The 17580-nt window shown below is 38.4% G+C and overlaps 1 protein-coding gene across 7 annotated transcripts in view; it reads left to right on the top strand.

Moving 5' to 3' along the window:
- Positions 1-17580, top strand: part of CDC14A (cell division cycle 14A) — a 131108-nt gene that overhangs the window by 68751 nt on the left and 44777 nt on the right. For all 7 annotated transcript variants that reach the window (XM_089515763.1, XM_089515760.1, XM_089515762.1 and 4 more), the window contains exons 8-14: positions 1727-1814; positions 3923-4153; positions 6143-6281; positions 10650-10809; positions 13040-13155; positions 14909-14956; positions 17381-17509. In XM_089515763.1, the coding sequence (XP_089371889.1) occupies positions 1727-1814; positions 3923-4153; positions 6143-6281; positions 10650-10809; positions 13040-13155; positions 14909-14956; positions 17381-17509 (911 nt within the window). The remainder of the gene's footprint in view (positions 1-1726; positions 1815-3922; positions 4154-6142; positions 6282-10649; positions 10810-13039; positions 13156-14908; positions 14957-17380; positions 17510-17580) is intronic.

Below are 17580 nucleotides of genomic sequence, written 5' to 3'. Positions count from 1 at the left end.
TGTGGAAAATCATTGTTTGAATAGGCTACTTGAAAATGTGTGTTTAGTACATGCCCAGTCACGTTTCTCTAGCAGTAGAGTTAAATGGGTGGATTAAGTAGTGATTACTGTATGAAACCCTTCCACTGCCTATTAAATATTAACTTCTGTAGTAACTTGATTAAGAATCTGGCATTTACAGGGATTTCTACCCATAGCATTAACTTCCAGTGGAATTGCTGGGAATTAATTGCTCATCTTTTCTGTGCAGTCTATTTACATTGATTTAAAATTATTATCTTCTTTCCACTTCTTCTTCGTGGTCTCTGCGAATGACAATATTACTTCATTAATATTTTTAACTTCAAGCTTCATCCTGTATCCAGACCAGAATACTGTGGCTGGGAAACAAAGAGCTACCTCTCACTTCTCCATCACTTGTTTTGACTATCAATCTACTCTTGGCAGGCCAGTGAAAATAGTGCCCTTGAGGTACAATAGAAGGCATAAGTGGAAATAAAAATATGACTTGATATCAAAACAAGTCTGTCTTAACAGTGGCATTGTATTCTACCAATATAATCTAACATCCATCTATGGGGTATATTGGATCCACAATGTTAACTTAATTTGTAAAGAAATTTAGAGTTCTTTAAGGGAAAAAAGTCATATAAAGGGGCAAGCTAATATCTGTTTTGTGAAGGGAAAACAACCCATGATGTGTGCCTGGAAAAAAGGGACAGCTCATTGATTTGGACAGTCTTCATAGAGTTTTGCAGTATTTTTGGGTTGCTGGTTTTTCTTCGAACGCAAGGAGTGTGTGTGCTTTTTTTAAAATAGGAGCACTCCAGTGCTCTTAAAATTGTAAAATGTATTATACAGGGATGATAAGTTAGTGTCCCTGCCTTGTTATGAGACCCTGCATGTGTGTTAGATCTGGTGTAGTTGCTCTGTTAATGCTTGGAGCGTTGCAATCAAAGAACAATCTCTTCTGTAAAAGAACACTTTTTCCACGAATGGGAAAACTTACATTGGATCTCACCCAATGACTTCATCAGACACACATCTATCTATTTTTCATAGTGGTTTGTTTGCCATAATAAGGGAAAGAGTCACGAGAGTGATAGTTGGTATGACAGCAATTTTACATGTGCAGGAAAAATGTATCAAAGTTAATTGTTCTTAATTTTGGCTTCCTATAAAGATTAGTTTTGCAAGCATTAATTATGTGGCAGACCTCCACTGCCTTTGCCAATATTATAAAGAAACTAATTGTTTGCCTGCCCCCACTGATGATTCAAGAGGCAACATGGTATAGTAGTTTGACTTCTGGCCTATGACTCTGAAGACCAAGGTTCAATTCTTTGCTGAGCCATGGAAATATTGGGCATGTCACACTTTCTCAGCTTTATAGGAAGGAAATGGCAAACCTCTTCTGAACAAATCTTGCCTAGGATCACCTTAGGGTCTCCATAAGTCCCAATGACTTGAAGGCACACAACAACAAGAAGTGATGATTCAGTCAAAGAAATCCAAACACTTCTTCTGAATGTAGCAGAAATGGCTTCGGCAAACTGGAGGAGAAATATTTCCAAAGAATATATTACCCAGAAGTTAATTTTTATTATGTCCATACAGCTACCTTTTATGTGCCAAAAACCTGCTTCTAAAGCCTTTGCAAAAGATTACATAAAAACTGTGGGAAAAGGGGTTTTTGAAAAAAGATTTTGCTTTTTATTTTCTGTAGCGAGTAGAGAATGGTGACTTCAACTGGATTGTCCCAGGAAAATTTTTAGCATTTAGTGGACCACATCCAAAGACCAAGATTGAAAATGGTATGTGTTTTTTCCTTTTGCTTTTTCGGTTAAAATTTTTATATGTTTCATATGGCTAGTCATTAACTGGGATCCTAAAATCACATGTATTTAATCTAACATTTCATATTCACAGGATTATATTTGGTGACATATGGGAATGAATTTATTTATGTTGGAAGTGATTCCTGTGATTTTAGAGCTTTGGTAGGTATATGAAGATGCTATGTGCACAGACACCTTTTGTATGTACAGAAAGCTTAAAACAGTAATTTTGTCTATGTGTGAACATTTCATCAGGCCCAGAAATCAAACTGTTTTATTTATGCATCTTGCATAAACTTTTCACAAACTTTCAATTACCCTGGTAGTTTACCATTTTTGTGAAGCTGCTTAAAAGAAAATGTTGGAGGGTAGTATATAAATAGGATTGCCATATTCCAGTCCCTCATATCTAATTTACATATTATGCAAATCATTATAATTCTGCATATTATTAATCTGCATTCTGATTATAAAGATTCAACATATTAATCATTGCACTTTTTCTACCAGCAGAGTTCTCATGCCATAACAAACTACAGTTCCCAGAATTCCATAGGATTGAGCCATGGCAGTTAAAGAGGTGTCAAACCGAATTATTTGTGCAATGCAGATGCATCCCTTTTCTCCTTTCCTTGCTTGCTTTCTGATCCTGTGGCAGAAAGGGGGAAGGAAATGGAAGAATAAGGTGGCAATGCTATCCCTGTGCAGTAGCAACTGGGGCCTGCAGGGCAGGATGAGGCTCCTGCCAGTGTCACTTGTTGCATGGTTTCTTGCTTCATCACCACTGCCACATTTTCACCTACCCATCAGCCTGTGACGAAGGAGAAATCCGGGATTTACTGCTTCAATTGGCCTAGCTGGCCAGGAAATTTTTTTAGTCCCTTCAGTCTGGGATTTTCCAGGTTTTCTGGAACAAATGGGAATTGTCTGTTTCTTGCAGTCAGCCTGATCAATAATTTGCCTATAGTTGTTTGAGACTGCTGCGGTTTCTGAGCACTTTTCAAAGGCAGCCACACAAAGAGTATGTCACAGTAGTTTCATTAAGATGTAACTAAAGGATGTGTCACCATGGCCAGGCAACGCACCCGGACTGTGAGCCCGATTCTTCAAAATGTGTATAACTCCATCCAGCAAGTAGCTGAATCCTTATTATCAGATCTACCCAATCCTGTTTTATATATAAAGGCAAAGCTAAAGGTATTCTCCATTGACAAGGTTATCATGTCCAACCATAGACTTTATATATAGAGTTGCAACAGTGCATTGTGCCTTTCCTCCCGATGTTGTACACCAACCTCTATTGTCCCCAGAATTGCCTGTGTGCTCTCTAGGGATGATGGGAGTTGCAATTCCATATCTGAAATGCTGTGTTTTCTACATCTAACATAGACAAAAAGTATATATACTTCAGTGGACACCTTGATAACACTTAGCAGAAGCAAATAATAGCAAACCAATCATGGTTATTATGACTAAACATTGACAATTGTAAATAGTGCCCCTCTAATACAGTCGGCCCTTCTTATACACGGATTTTTTATACATGGATTCAAGCGTACACGGTTTGAAAATGTTCCAAAAAGTATAAATTTACCTTGATTTTCCATTTTTTATAAGGGACACCATTTTGCTATGTCATTATATTTAATGGGACTTGAGCATACACGGATTTTGTTATACACGGGGAATCTTGGAACCAAACCCCAGCGGATAACAAGGGTCCACTGTAGTCTGTCTTTTTTCATGTTAATTGGGCAATTTTGGTAAGAAGCAGAGTTCTGCTCTACAGCCAATGAGAGGGGGAAAGGGTCTGTTTTTTATTACAGTTTTAATTATCAGAACCATTAATGGTGTTATCACTCAGAACCATTAATGTGTTGTGACTTTGATTAAAATCTGTTGGCTCAAAAACTAAGCCATTCAATTTTGAACACTTGGGCAGACTTCTTAGTAATATTTGTATTCTTTTCAAAGGATATTGATTACATGAGTGTGGTATGATGTAATAAATTACTTTTTGTGAACAGGTTGTTTTCTAGATATTGCATTTAAACACCCAAGCATTTTTCCTCTTCTTGTTATAGGCTACCCTCTCCATGCACCCGAAGCCTATTTCCCATATTTCAGAAAACACAACATAACAACAATCATAAGACTCAACAAAAAGATTTACGAGGCCAAGCGTTTCACCGATGGTGGGTTTGAGCACTATGACCTATTCTTCATTGATGGAAGCACGCCAAGTGAAAATATACTGCGACAGTTTTTGAGCATCTGTGAGGAAGCAGAAGGTGCCATAGCTGTACATTGCAAAGGTAAGTTTTAAAAGCCTAAACAGCATTTCAGCAGTCCTGTGTGCTGGTATAATTAGGAATATATACCCAGGTTTGAAAACCACATCCCCAGATTTTATTGCCACTCTGAATAAAATAGTCCAAATTATACTTTCTTCCACTCTTGTTTTATATTAAAAAATTTATTGTTCCTGTTGCATTTTATGTAGACTCTTTTTTATTCCACTGAGTGATGCTGTTGCCTCTCTCTTCTTTTTTTCTTCTTCTTATTAATGTTTTTACTTCACTGTTTTTAAAAAGTTACCTTGTAGACATAGAACACAAGCATCCTTTTTCTTGTGGGATAATAATGCTTTTGCCATTTCTCCATGATGTTTCCCACAATTCCATAAAAAACAATAAAATTATTCTATTTGAAAAATAGGAATGTCACAATATAATAGGTTTGCCTTTTCTTTTTCCTTGCCATAGCCTCTTACTTTGTTCTCTGAAAGCAGAGATCATATTTTTTGTTCATTTTCTGTTTAGAAGACCAATAATTTTGTCTCACAGGATCCAAAGCCAATCCAGTGTGCAGCCCCTGTTGCATTCTTCATATCTTTGCAAAGGCAACAGGAAGGATGAATGAATGAACATCCATATTCTCATAGAATAGGGGTGTATAATTGGAGGGGCATGCAACCTTTGATTGTGCCTTGTTCATACCCTGAAGCTAGCTGCTTATAGGAGCAGTTATAACAGCTATCTCAGTGAAAGTTGCTGCCAAGTGCAAGACCTGAGATGTGAGGGTAGCCATTTGCTTGGATATGTGTGCATTCTGTCATGCTGGCATGATCCTCAGCCCCCCAACTTGATATCAGGGGTGACCATCAGGTCCAGAAATACTAATAAGCAGCTTTGTAGATGATGCCAAAACAAACGGTTTCCATCTTAAATTCTTGAGCTGACCATATTTAAGAAAGCACGTTTTATAGGAAGATACTTCTCAAAGTACAGTGGGCCCTTAGTACCCATTGGGGTTTGGTTCTACAAGCCCCATAGATACCAAAGTCCATGGGTGCTCAAGTCCTATTATTTACAATAGTGTAGTAAAATGGTGTCCCTTGTATAAAATGGCAAAATCAAGATTTTGATTTTTCGATATTTAAAAAAAAATTAAACTGTGGATGGTTGGCTCTGTGAATATGGAGGGCTGGCTGTTAAGCTGGTGAAAGAAACAAGAATTATAGCATTGGACAGTAAGCCTCATACAGCTGTGTTAACTGAAGATTCCTTTCCTTTAAAGAGGTCTTATGCCCATACAACACTCATAATCTACAACCCTAAAAACACATTCTGGATAAGAATGCATCCTGAGGAAATTACTTCCAGTAGGAGAGATTAGGACAGTTATCTGTCTTGTTGGCTGTTTCATTAGAAGTACATATTGGGTAGTGCTTTATTCTTAGTAAATCATGCAGTTAACAATAATACAAAACTGTAGCTGAATAAATGTAGGATCAGTCATCATGCACTTTGACATTGCTGGTGTCCTTGTTAGTGACAGCCAGTGACATGTGGCTTTTTTTATCCCATGTTCTGAAATTCTTGCATAGTAGAAATGACCCTACACATTAAAAGGAAGAGGAGGAGATCTTAATAAATTGGTCCCTTGTCACACAACACGTGTAGCTCTGTCTTAACATGTGCCTTCAGTCTGACTTTTTTAAACAAAGCAATGGGATGGTGGTCAGCAGAACAAGAAGACGTATGCTCTAAATTATCCAGGCAGGAATAGAAAGGGTACTAGAGGTTAAGACAGGCATTAGCAAGGCTCGGAGAGATCTAGCAGGATGTTTGCTCTGTGACAGGCACATGATGCTTAAAATAGATTCTGCTAGCGTTCTTTTTGTAAAACATGATACAAGGAAACGGCTTTATGGAATATTAATAAGTGTTCTTCAGTTTTCTTAGAGGTGTGTAGCCTTATGCCTATGATCACTTTTTAAGTCTTTGTTTTTCTTACTGTAGCTGGCCTAGGAAGAACTGGAACACTGATAGCCTGTTACATAATGAAACATTATAGATTTACACATTCTGAAGCCATTGCTTGGATACGAATGTGCCGGCCAGGTTCTATTATTGGACCCCAGCAGCACTTTCTTGAAGAGTAAGTACAACACTTGTGATTCACTCACTTCTCAAAATGATACCTGTTATGGGTCATTGTATCTTAAATACCAGGGGTAGGCAACCTGCGGCCCGCGGGCCAGATGCGGCCCGGCAAGGCCTTGGGACCGGCCCCAGCCCGGTCCTGCCACCGATTGCCGCCGGGGCCTTTGGGGGGCAATTGTCTATAGAAGCCTCAGAAACATGCATTTATATTAACATTTTTTAAAAAATCAGCAAATTTTTTTGCGTGTCCTCCATTTTTTAAAAAAAGTGTCTTCCATTTGAAAATTTTGTCCTACATTTGTCCTGGTTTATTTATATATTTAATTTTTTTTAAAAAAAATTATTTAATTATTTATTTTTTGGCTTCGGCCCCCCAGTTGTCTGAGGGACAGCAACCCGGCCCCCGGCTCAAAAAGACTGCCTACCCCTGTTATATACAAACCAGATTATACAGTGGCTTTCCTGGAATTCTCTAAGGTGAAATTGTTTTTACAGTTGCTGGTGTAAAATTTCTTGGGGTAGGTGTGGGCAACTGTGTTTTCAGCTCTTAATTTAATATGACATTCAACATGTGAACCATATGCTGCCTTCAGTCTGTTAGATGTGAAGGCAGTCCTGCTCAAGAGAAAGGGTAGGAAAGCCAGGAGCAATAAAATGAGGCATAATGAAGGAGTTAATCTTCTGGCTGTGCCACCTGACCCTTTACATATCTAGTTCGTCTACCCACAAGTGCTAAAAGACATTTTTGTTCAGAAAAACTTGGAGACTGGAGTCATGCACATATGTACCAGCACTTCCTCTTCACCACCCTACAGTTCCTTGGGAGCAATAAAACTTGATGTGTGCATGTTTTTAGCACAGTTGTACCATTCATCGTTGAAACTAGCACCATCTATCTATTCATATTCAATGGGAATCAACAAATACATTTTAATAAATGAAGCACATTTCTTGCAATAACTAAAAAGAGTGTTCATCTTAGAGAAGAAAAATGATTCAGAATAAAGTTAATATGAAGTCTGTTAAACAGTGGTTTTTGAGTTGCTTTTCAGTACTTGTGTCACTCCCTCCAGACACTGGGACATTGCTGACGTGGGGAGGAGCCCCAGCATGGGTCATGAAAAGCCTTTTTATTCCTCAGAAGTCATGAGACATGACCATGACTTCAGCTGTATATTTGCATGCACTTGACTCCTGTGTGTGTAGTCGCCTGTTGTGGCTAGGCGCACTGAATTACAAGATGCAGCTTAATACTATCATGATCTTCATGGTCCCTTTCCCTGAAAACAAATTGCTCCATTTATAACGCAGCAATAACCAGAAATTGCAGTAACCCTTACGTTGTAGACAGCAAATTTACAAGATGTATATCATCTTAAATTATGTCTAGTTACTGAAATGCATAAATCTGCATTAGATCATATTGATTTTAGCAAGATGAAATGTAGGGTTTAATTTCCTGGAATCAAAACATGAGCAGATTGGTAAATCAGCTGAGGAGGAGGTTTGAGTATTTATCCTCTTTGCTAAAGGTCACAAGTTTAAATGCCAGAGACAAGCAATAACAGTTTTATCACAATTGTTTCAATATTAGAATTTCAGCTGCTTTTGAATTTTGATGCTGCCAACGTTTTGTAAGCTTAATACAGTATAGTCAGTAAAGTTAAAATAATAACAACAACAATGATAATAATTCCAAACCATTATCGATATGGGCTGTTTATAGTCTCTCCCCACTCCCACCCCGAATTATTGATCAAGTGGATATAAAAAATGATTTTGCCACAGAGTAGGTTTTGAACTGAGGGGTCTGTAATCCTTCTTGTAATGAAATATACACATTCCCTAATTTGAAACTTGACTGTGGTCCAAAACACACTGCAGAAATAATCCAGTTTAAGACCACTATAACTGCCCTGGCTCATTGCTAGGGGTATCCTGGGAACTGTAGTTTATTGTGGACCCAGAATTCTCTGACAGAGAAGGCTAAATGCCTTACAAAACTGGAATTGGTCCCAAACTGGATTATTTGTGCAGTGTGTTTTGGATCTATCTCGACATCTGCTTCAGTTCGTTGTGATAGCCGAGATGATTGTGTTGCTATGTGTGAGCTAAACAGCAAAGAGGCACATCACATTTTTAGACTGATTTGTTTTAATACTAGCTTTTGTGGATTGCAATCCCTTCTACAGAATATTCTTGGGAGTATGTATTTGAGAGAGGAAAATATATGGCATGCATTTTAAAGTTCTTTGAGGTAGCTGTGACTTCAAATAGTTGAGTGGAGGTTCCATTACAAGGATGGTTCCTGATCAGTGGAGTAGTGATTTTATTGGCAGCTCTTTATTATTAATCTGAAAACTAAATGGCAGAAAACACTTTTAAACCAGTTGTTCACATGCACATGCGTGTGAAAAAGGAAACCTAAAGGACAAACAAGTTTCCTTCATATTTGCAAGGGATAACTCACCTTTCCTCTTATTATTTGTGTGTATGTGACATGTTTTCCCAGCAAGTCCTTCCAAGAGTTAACTTGGCTTGCATCATCAGCAGTGTAATCTCAGATCACTCTTAATTATACTGGATATCAACTTCCTCACTCTAAGCAGGAATACTTTTTTCAGCTTTCTAATCCTGTTCTCTTTGTCAGTTATATAACCTCCCTATGGGAGCTTTTCTTTGACTCAAAGTATGTGGATAACACTCTTTATTTGGGCTCATTGCCAGAGTTGTCACACTTCACTAGGCAAAACTGCAGGAAAAGATTGTGCGTGGAAGAAAATACTATAATTTAGAAAAGCTTGTTTTTCATTAGGGAAAGTAAAGGCAGTGATTTCTTACTAATGCAGCTTTGCTTCTTTCTTTAAAAACAACCTTTTTTAAATCCTTCTGTTTTTCAGAATCTAGTTAGATCTTTTCTTGAAAATTTGGCTTGAGGTTTTCAAATGGTAAAAACAGACGGCCTTGATGGGGCGCCTTGGAGCTTCACCATTTCGGCTGAATTGGGGCAAACAGATGTGCAGCCCCAAACCAGCTAGCTAGCTTCCTCTTCAAATAGTAGTGGAAAATATCTGCTCCTGTTTGAGGCAGAAAAAAGTGGCCCCTTTGCCTCTGAAGCCAGCTTTTTGCCGGTTCCAGGGCATGTGGCGTCTAAACACCATACCCCCAAGCTGGATAGAAGCTGTAATTGCCGGTGTGGTTTTTGTCCGGTTTGGGGGCATGGCATGTCTAAGTGAGAGGCCAGCTTTATCAGGCTATCTGTTTCTGCCCAATGTCAGGTGTCTGATCTGTACTAAATATACCAAACATCTTGATTCTTAACAATAGTATGTAATTATTTCTGTTAGATTTGGTGTATTTGCATGTTGGAGTGTTGAAAGTGCAGCTTCACGGCCATATTTTGCCCCTCAACCCCACTCTTTCAATCTCAAAGCCTCCCAAACTTTTTTGTAAAAAATGTTTTTGTTTCTGCTTATTTGTTTGTTTACAATTTTCCACCCCAAATGTACCAAAGCTATGCATACAAATAGTGGTTTGATTTCCTAACACTACAACTTGCTCAAGGATCTTTGTTATGGTCAAAAATTTGTGAAAAGTAGTGACTGGAAGTGGCATGACATCACTTCTGGTGGGCCACAGTGCACCAGTGTGGCCCACAGAAGGTATAAGAGCCCTGGTGGCGCAGTGATTAAATGGGTGTACTGCAGCTACTCACTCAAAACCATAAGGTTGCAAGTTCAATACCAGCAAAAGGGCTCAAGCTCGACTCAGGCTTGCATCTTTCCGAGGTCACTAAAATGAATACCTAGATTGTTGGGGGCAATCAGCTTATAGTTGTAAAAGATTGTATGTACAGCGCTGTGTAAATTTACAGCGCTTCATAAATAAAGGTTAATAATAAGTTCAGTATGAAGCGGTATATAAATCAGGCTGTTTGTTTTTGTTTGTTTGTGTAAGAGAAGGGGAAAGGGACATTACCCATAACCCCCCCACCCCCTGTATACTTCATTGCAACCTCCTGCTTTCTTTAATTCATGGGTTTATGCCCAATTTATTTAATTAACAAAATTTAAAGGGCAGAAAATTATTTAGAACTTGTAAAGGCATAAAAAACACTTGACAGATTTCTTAGACTATATTTTTCTGACAATACTTCCTGAAAACACATTGAATAAAATACATTGAAAAAAATAATAGCAAAAGGACTTATAGATTAGAAGATACTTATGAAGAAAATTGTATCTCCTATATTATGTGATTTTTCATCCTACAGTATATGCGGCAAGCAGTTTTTATTAGAGTATTAATTTTACTATGGCTTTGACATGGTGGTAATAATTTTGTATTTCTTACTCTTGAACAGAAAGCAGTCAACGTTATGGATCCAAGGAGACATCTTTCGCGCCAAACAGAAACCGAGAGGAGTAGGTGAAGACAGCGTGAACAAAGTTCTGTCTGGCTTTGATGATATTTCCATCAGTGGGACGTTAAATAAAACAGAAAATTTGGATAGATATGGAGAGGTAAAATTTCATTGGAATTGTCTGTAACATACAATTAAAAAGCAGTACTTAGCTATTATATCTAACAGTTATTATAGAACTTTTGTATGTTTAGTGTATTTTATATAAAAGTGGACCAGTGTTTGCGGCAAGCCTGCAAAACAGTATAGGATTGTTTTCACCACATTAAAGATTGGGGAGTAGACTGAATGTACAGCTAGTAAATTCATAGAATAATTGAGAGCTGAGTTAAGTGCTGTTAACACTTAACCCCAGCTTGCCAAATTACCTCTTCTAACACTTTGTATAGATCCTTAATAGCTTAGAGCAAAGATGGAACTCAGTGGGATCCCATGACACAAGTCTTTCTACTTGCCCCCTACAACCTCCTTTCTGGAAGAGATCTCTCAACCATTATGCTATCTATCATCTCACATCCTGGATTATTTTAATTCTTTGCCAGCCAATACAGTTGGCCTTCCATGTACATGGATTCTGCATCTACAGATTCAACCAACCACACTTTGATTTTTTTTTTTTAAATGCCAAAAAGCAAATCTTGATTTTGACATTTTATATAAGGGACACCATTTTTCTACGCTCTTGTATATAATGGGATTTGAGCATCCATTTTGATAGCCACTGGGGATTCTGAAACCCAACTCCAGTGGATACCGAGGGCTGACAGTATTAAATAATATTAGTTTTCTAATTCATACCTGACAAGAACTAACCAAGATATGGACACCATGAATGGAGTAGTAAGGATGGAGCATTTGACCATGACATTTGTTCCTGCCTTTATAAACCATGGAACAACACAAACATGTTTGCATAAAGTTTTGGATACCATTTTTAGAAGAGATGGGAAAACAACACTGCATTACCACACATATGTTAATTCTTGGTTTATAATCTTTAATGAGCCTTTTTATATTGGCTGATCCCAGGCTTTGGAAATCCCTACAAAGAGTGACCAGTTTAGTTCCATTTCTGCTGCTCCTTCTGCCAGAAGGCAAAGATACTTTTATTCTAGCAGGATTTTTGCATCTAAGCTGATTTACTACTGAAGTGGATTTCAGTCTGGTTGCTGGTACTATTTGATGCAGTTCTCATTCTACCCCCACCCCCCAATGTGATTTTCTTTGAACTGAACATATTTTAATTGATGAGTAATAATTTATGAGAGCCAGTGTTGTGTAGTGGTTTAAGCACTGGACTAAGACCCCAGAAACCAGGGTCTGAATCCTGGTGTGGCCATGTCAACCCACTGGGTGACCTTGGGCAAGTCACTCTGTCTCAGCCTCAGAGGATAGCAATAGCAGTCCCCCTCCCCCTGAAGAAACTTGCCAAGAAAGCCCTATGAACCCAACCTTAGGGCTGCCATAAGTTGGAAACATCTTGAAGGCACACAAGAGTGACAGATGTTTATGCAGTATTTTATTTGTATTGAATAAATACTGCATAAAATGCAAGCAGCTTTACAATGTTTAATTTTGTTATTGTTAGTTTTCATGAGCACTAACTTTAGTCAGAAATTGGAATTTATATTTAATAAATAATAAAGAAATGGTACAAGCCCTGTTGGAATAGACACTATTAATACCACGATACCTTCTTGAACACAACCAATCTTTTCTGGGTTTTTTAAAAAGCTTGATAGGATCAGGTCTAGTTAGTATTTGGAAGGAAGCCCACCTAGGAAAATGGGAATCTCCAGATGGGACTAGGAAGAATCCCTGCTGAAAACTCTAGGGAACAGCTGTTACTCAAAACTGACAATACTAGGCTAGGTAGACCAATGGTCTGAGTCTGTATTAGGCATCCTCTCATATTTCAGTCACAAATCCTGAAGTGATGGGACTATAATTGTGCTTTTTGCTTTATCCACCTGGGAGTGTGATATAGGATAAGTCAAAAGGTGATAGAGGGCAGGTGTACTTTTGCTGTTTTTACCTAAGTTTCTGTTCTGCATTGACTGATTGTCAGCTTTTACATTTCAGTCCATTAGATGTGGTACTTTTTCTGTTTCTAATGTAATAAATATTTCTATTAAGGTATGTGTCTATTGTAGGATATTCTGAGGAGTGGTGAGCATTAGTTGCCCAGGTACCAGTAAGTAATACTGGCTCAATGTGGCCCAAGAAGGAAGGGTGATGTGACTTTTTGGTCAAATAGTGAATCCTCAAATAAAATAAACCAAGTGCTGTTTGGCATACCTTTAATTTTATGAATTGCAATTATTTTCCAGAATGATCTGGACAACAATGCAGAAGTAGAGACTAAGAATGGGATGACTCAGGGAGACAAACTCCGTGCCTTAAAACTTCGGAGACAGCCACGTTCAGCTACAACAGGAGCTCTTAGGTAATTGATTGACTTCTCTGTTTGTGTCCCTTGGCGTTGTTTGATGACTAGCAATGATATTTTTGCAATTATTTTAAAGCTCCCCTTGTGTGGCATTGAAATACTATTTTTATTGTGTTATTGGGGGGTCCCTTTCCTAAGGGATCCCTGGAAAGATGTGACAAAATGACATAGCACCCTATCCAAATGCATGGTAAAGAGAAATGGCTGGTAAAGGTAAAGGTTTTCCCTTTAACAAGGTTGTCAAGTCATGTCCGACTGTAGGAGGCAGTGCTCATATCTGTCACTTAAGCCGAGGCAGCCAGCATTGTCAAAGACTACTTACTCTGTGGGTCACGTGGCCAGTATGGCCGCACAGAACACTGTTACCTTCTCACCAAAGTGGTACCTATTTATCTACTAGCACTTCTACGTGCTTTTGAACTGGTGAGTTGGCAGAAGCTGGGACTAGTGACAAGAGCTCACTTCATCGCATGTCATTTGGGCCTTGAACTGCCGACATGCTGATCTTGCAGTCTTCAGAGTCAGCATCTTAACTGCTGAGCCACCACGTTCCTGAATGGCTGCTAGAATATGCTTATTGTTGCTGCTGCCTGCTGTAATGGTGAAAACATTTAAAAATGCGGGGAGGGGTCAAGGGAAGAAATCTTTGCAGTTGGCTCTGCACTATCCTCACCCCCAAATCGGTAGAAGTTTCTTCAGTAAAGTGAGTGGTGGCTTATATCCCTACACTTTTCATCATTCTTTCCCTTTAGTGCCTTAAAAGTATCACCCCAAAAGTTCCCAGCAGTACTTTCATCATAGTACTAAATAGCTGTGCCTTGCTTAACGGTGACCCCTATTGTCAGACTTTAAAAAAAGTTGGAACTCCTTTTAAGATTGTATTTTATGGGGGCAAAGTTTGGGTAGGGTTTGTTCCTGAGCCTCAATTTTGTATTATTATTATTATTATTATTATTATTATTTATAATAGCAGCCCTTGTTTTTGATTACAGATATTAGTTTTAATGGAAAAGGAAGAGTGAAATACTTATGTTTCTGGAATACTGTAAAGAATGTCTCCTGGTATATCTGCATATGTTATTGGATCATTGTCCTAACTGTTCTGTTCCAGAATTGCTCAGTCTGGCAGTGACACTCCCAGTTCAGGCAAAGATCTTACCCACCAATAATAATAATAACAATAACAACAACAACAACTTATATCCCATCCCATCTGTACTCAGGCAATCGGGGCAGTTTTTCTTCCTGCACCCACTCCCCATCCCAGAGGCACCTGGGGTAGAACTTGGGACTTTAATTATGAGATTGTGCTTTAATCACTGAGTTCTGGTTCTAGCTCTATGTGCCCCTCCTTGCTTTAAGATTATTGAAGCAGCCCCTATTAGGGGTGACACTACCAGATGCAGTACAGTGTATGAACATGAGATTGAAGGCCTTAGTGGAGGCATGTGACCTGCTGGCTCCTTCCCCAGAAGTCCTAGCTTCTGGTGTTCATGAACATGGTAAAAGACTTCTTCTTTTTCATAAATCATTTGTAGGACTTGGAGAGGGACCTGGTTGACAGTACTTTCCTTTTAATAAACTGCTGTTTTATCAATATGGATGTGGGTGGTGCTTTTAATTGGATTGTTATATAAGAATTTTTTTAACTTGGCTCTATAAAATGGTTGAAATCCAGTAATAAATCAATTATGTGTCCTGTGCCTTTCAAGCCTGATGCTTTTAATGTAAAACGCTCTTGATTTTCTAGGTTAGAAGATATGAAACTGCACACCAGATCCATATCCCAGCCCTTCAGGTACTTATTTCCATAGTTTAAGGGGAATAAATTTGTGTTACTATTTTAATTAACTACTGATCTTTTAACCCTCTGAATTTTTCCACTCACCAAATACTGATCTTTAGTTGAATAGGTGCTTGTTAGAGCTGCATTCCAAACCAAACTTGTTCAAATAACTGCTTTTGGTATTCATTCATATTTATAATCTTTTGCAGTAGGAAAGGTTTATGCATTTTTATAAAGCACATCTGGCGAATGAGACACTAATACAAGGCAATTCTGACCACTGCCACCATCCAGATATCAGCAATACTGGAGGATCCTAGTATACGTTCAAGCAGTGGATCTGTATGTTGAGGGTGCAGGAAGTTATAGCCCTGATTCTGGACCAGCCAAGATTATCAGTCAGGGATAAATTTCAGTTAATTAAGTCCATCACTGTCCCCAGATGGTACTCTAGCATTCCCAGGTAGTGGTGGTGGTGGTAAAGTTAGCTGTATGCTATCAGAGTATCAAAGTTTGGCACATGTTATCAAAGCTTGGAACAGTGCTGTTCAGAGTGCTAGTGGCACTGTATCCCAAATCCTAATGGTTTCATGTGGATGTCAAATAGCATGGGAGTTGAGAGCTTTGTAGTTTGTGTCAGGGCTTTGAATAACTCTGGTTTTAGGGATACAACTCTGGGAGTTATCCAGATAAATAATTGTTCCAAACTTTGATACCATGGTAGCCCAGAGGGTAAGATAGCAGTCTCCCCAGAGCATATTCCAAAATACTGTCCAGCAGGAATGAACAAAAAACACTGCACCTTTCCCTTCACAGCCTTTCCCAGTCCAAAAGGATACCTTGGTCAGTTTTATTGATAAAAAATTACTGAGAAATTGACGATTTGGAAGTCCATCTGTGTGGTTCAACTACAGGCTTGTAACATGGGGGAATGTGTGTTAAAGAATTTATATTTCAATGACAGGTTAAAAGAGTACCTGTTAAATTTTTAAAATATTGGCTTTAGGAAAAAAGAGTGTTAGAAGAAAATAAAGAAAACCACCAGGGAAAATCAAATGGTAGGAACCTCTTCCATCAACCTAACCCACAAAAATATAAATGTTGACAATAGATAGCAGTAACACCCATTGCATTGCTACTGTGACACCTTGAATGCACCTGTTCTGATTTTGCAAGCTAAGCAGGGTCAGGCCTGGATAGTACTTGGATGGGAAACCATAAATGAAGGCGACGATTCTTAAAGCAGTGCTAGGAAAGAGGTCTGCTGAATCCCTGGAGAGCCACTGCTAGTCAAAGTTGGCAGTACAGGCTCAAATGGACCAAAGACTTGATCTGATACAAGGCAACTTTCTGTGTACCTTTATGTGGAAATTGAGGAAATCCAGATATATGGGGCATCCCCCCAAAATATACACACCCTTTAACAGCTAATAGTAACTATGGCGATTATTTGAAAGCTAAGTAAATACATTTCTTCTTCTTTATACTGAAGAATAAACATTAGAATAATGATTTAATCAGTTATAGATTCCACCTTAAATTACAACTTTATGTAAAGTGTTCAAATTGTCATCCATGCACAGCAGTGCATTGCTCACATCATCAAATCTCACAGTTTCTCTTGTAATTTTGCAACACTTCTCTACTACTGTAATCTTTAATTCATCAAGTGTATTTGGTTTTGTGGCATAAACTCTATTTTCAAGGTATCTCAGCAAGAAGGAGCTGACACCTTATGTATATATACTTTAAATCAACAAACTCTATTGCAGCTGGAAATTTCAAACAATTGGAATTGCTTTACACTTGTTGGAGAAACAACCATGCCAGTAAACCTTCTAATCATCAAATACAGTATGACCCCTATATCCAAGAGGGATATATACCCAGACTTGCTGCAGTTAGCAAAGATTGTAGATAATAGTGAATCCTATATTTCCACTGGAAGTTCACCATAGAGTTATGCTGGAGGACCTCCAAATTTCCAGACCTTTTTTTTTCTGGACATGGGTAAGTGAAACAGTGGTTACTGGACCCACAGAGATCCGTGGGTTGTACTGTAAACTATAGGACTCCAGGAGGTCTTTTGTGTATGCAGAGATCTTTTGAATTCCACCCTTCCTCTTATGCAGCACAGCTAATCACATCATAATAATGTTCAGTGCCTCCCTATACAGAAGGAGCAATTAATGAGTTGCATTCTGAGGAATTCACAGCCACCCCTATCATTCAGAAATAAATAGATGGAAGTGAATCATAGCCATGAATGAAGATGAGATTTTTCTTAAATGAATCCAAGTAAGATGAATATCAAGGTTCCATTTCTGGAAAGTTGTTTTAAGGTGTTTAGAGGCATTTCCTATTTCTATTGGAGTAATGCTAATTAAATCAATAATGTAGTCTTGATGCTACTTGTTATTTTTGTATTTCTTTCAGACTGAATTCTGCAGCTTTCACTGAAGGGTCTATATCTCCTCTGAAGTCCTCCAGAGTGACAGTTGCTGTATCACCTGCAGCAAAGAGAATAAGCAGGCATTCTCCGCCTTCAAGCCCAAATTTAAAAAGGTATGCCTTACTTTACTGTTTTTAAGAGGGAAATAGAAGAGGAGAATAACAATTCTGAGGAACAGCTGATT

Source organism: Sceloporus occidentalis, unplaced genomic scaffold, assembly GCF_023333645.1.
Source record: "Sceloporus occidentalis isolate IW3139 unplaced genomic scaffold, rSceOcc1.0.p SCAF_3, whole genome shotgun sequence".
Classification (NCBI taxonomy): Eukaryota; Metazoa; Chordata; class Lepidosauria; order Squamata; family Phrynosomatidae; genus Sceloporus; species Sceloporus occidentalis.
The sequence above is the reverse complement of the archived record's forward strand: the minus strand, read 5'-3'. Positions and strand labels throughout refer to the sequence as shown.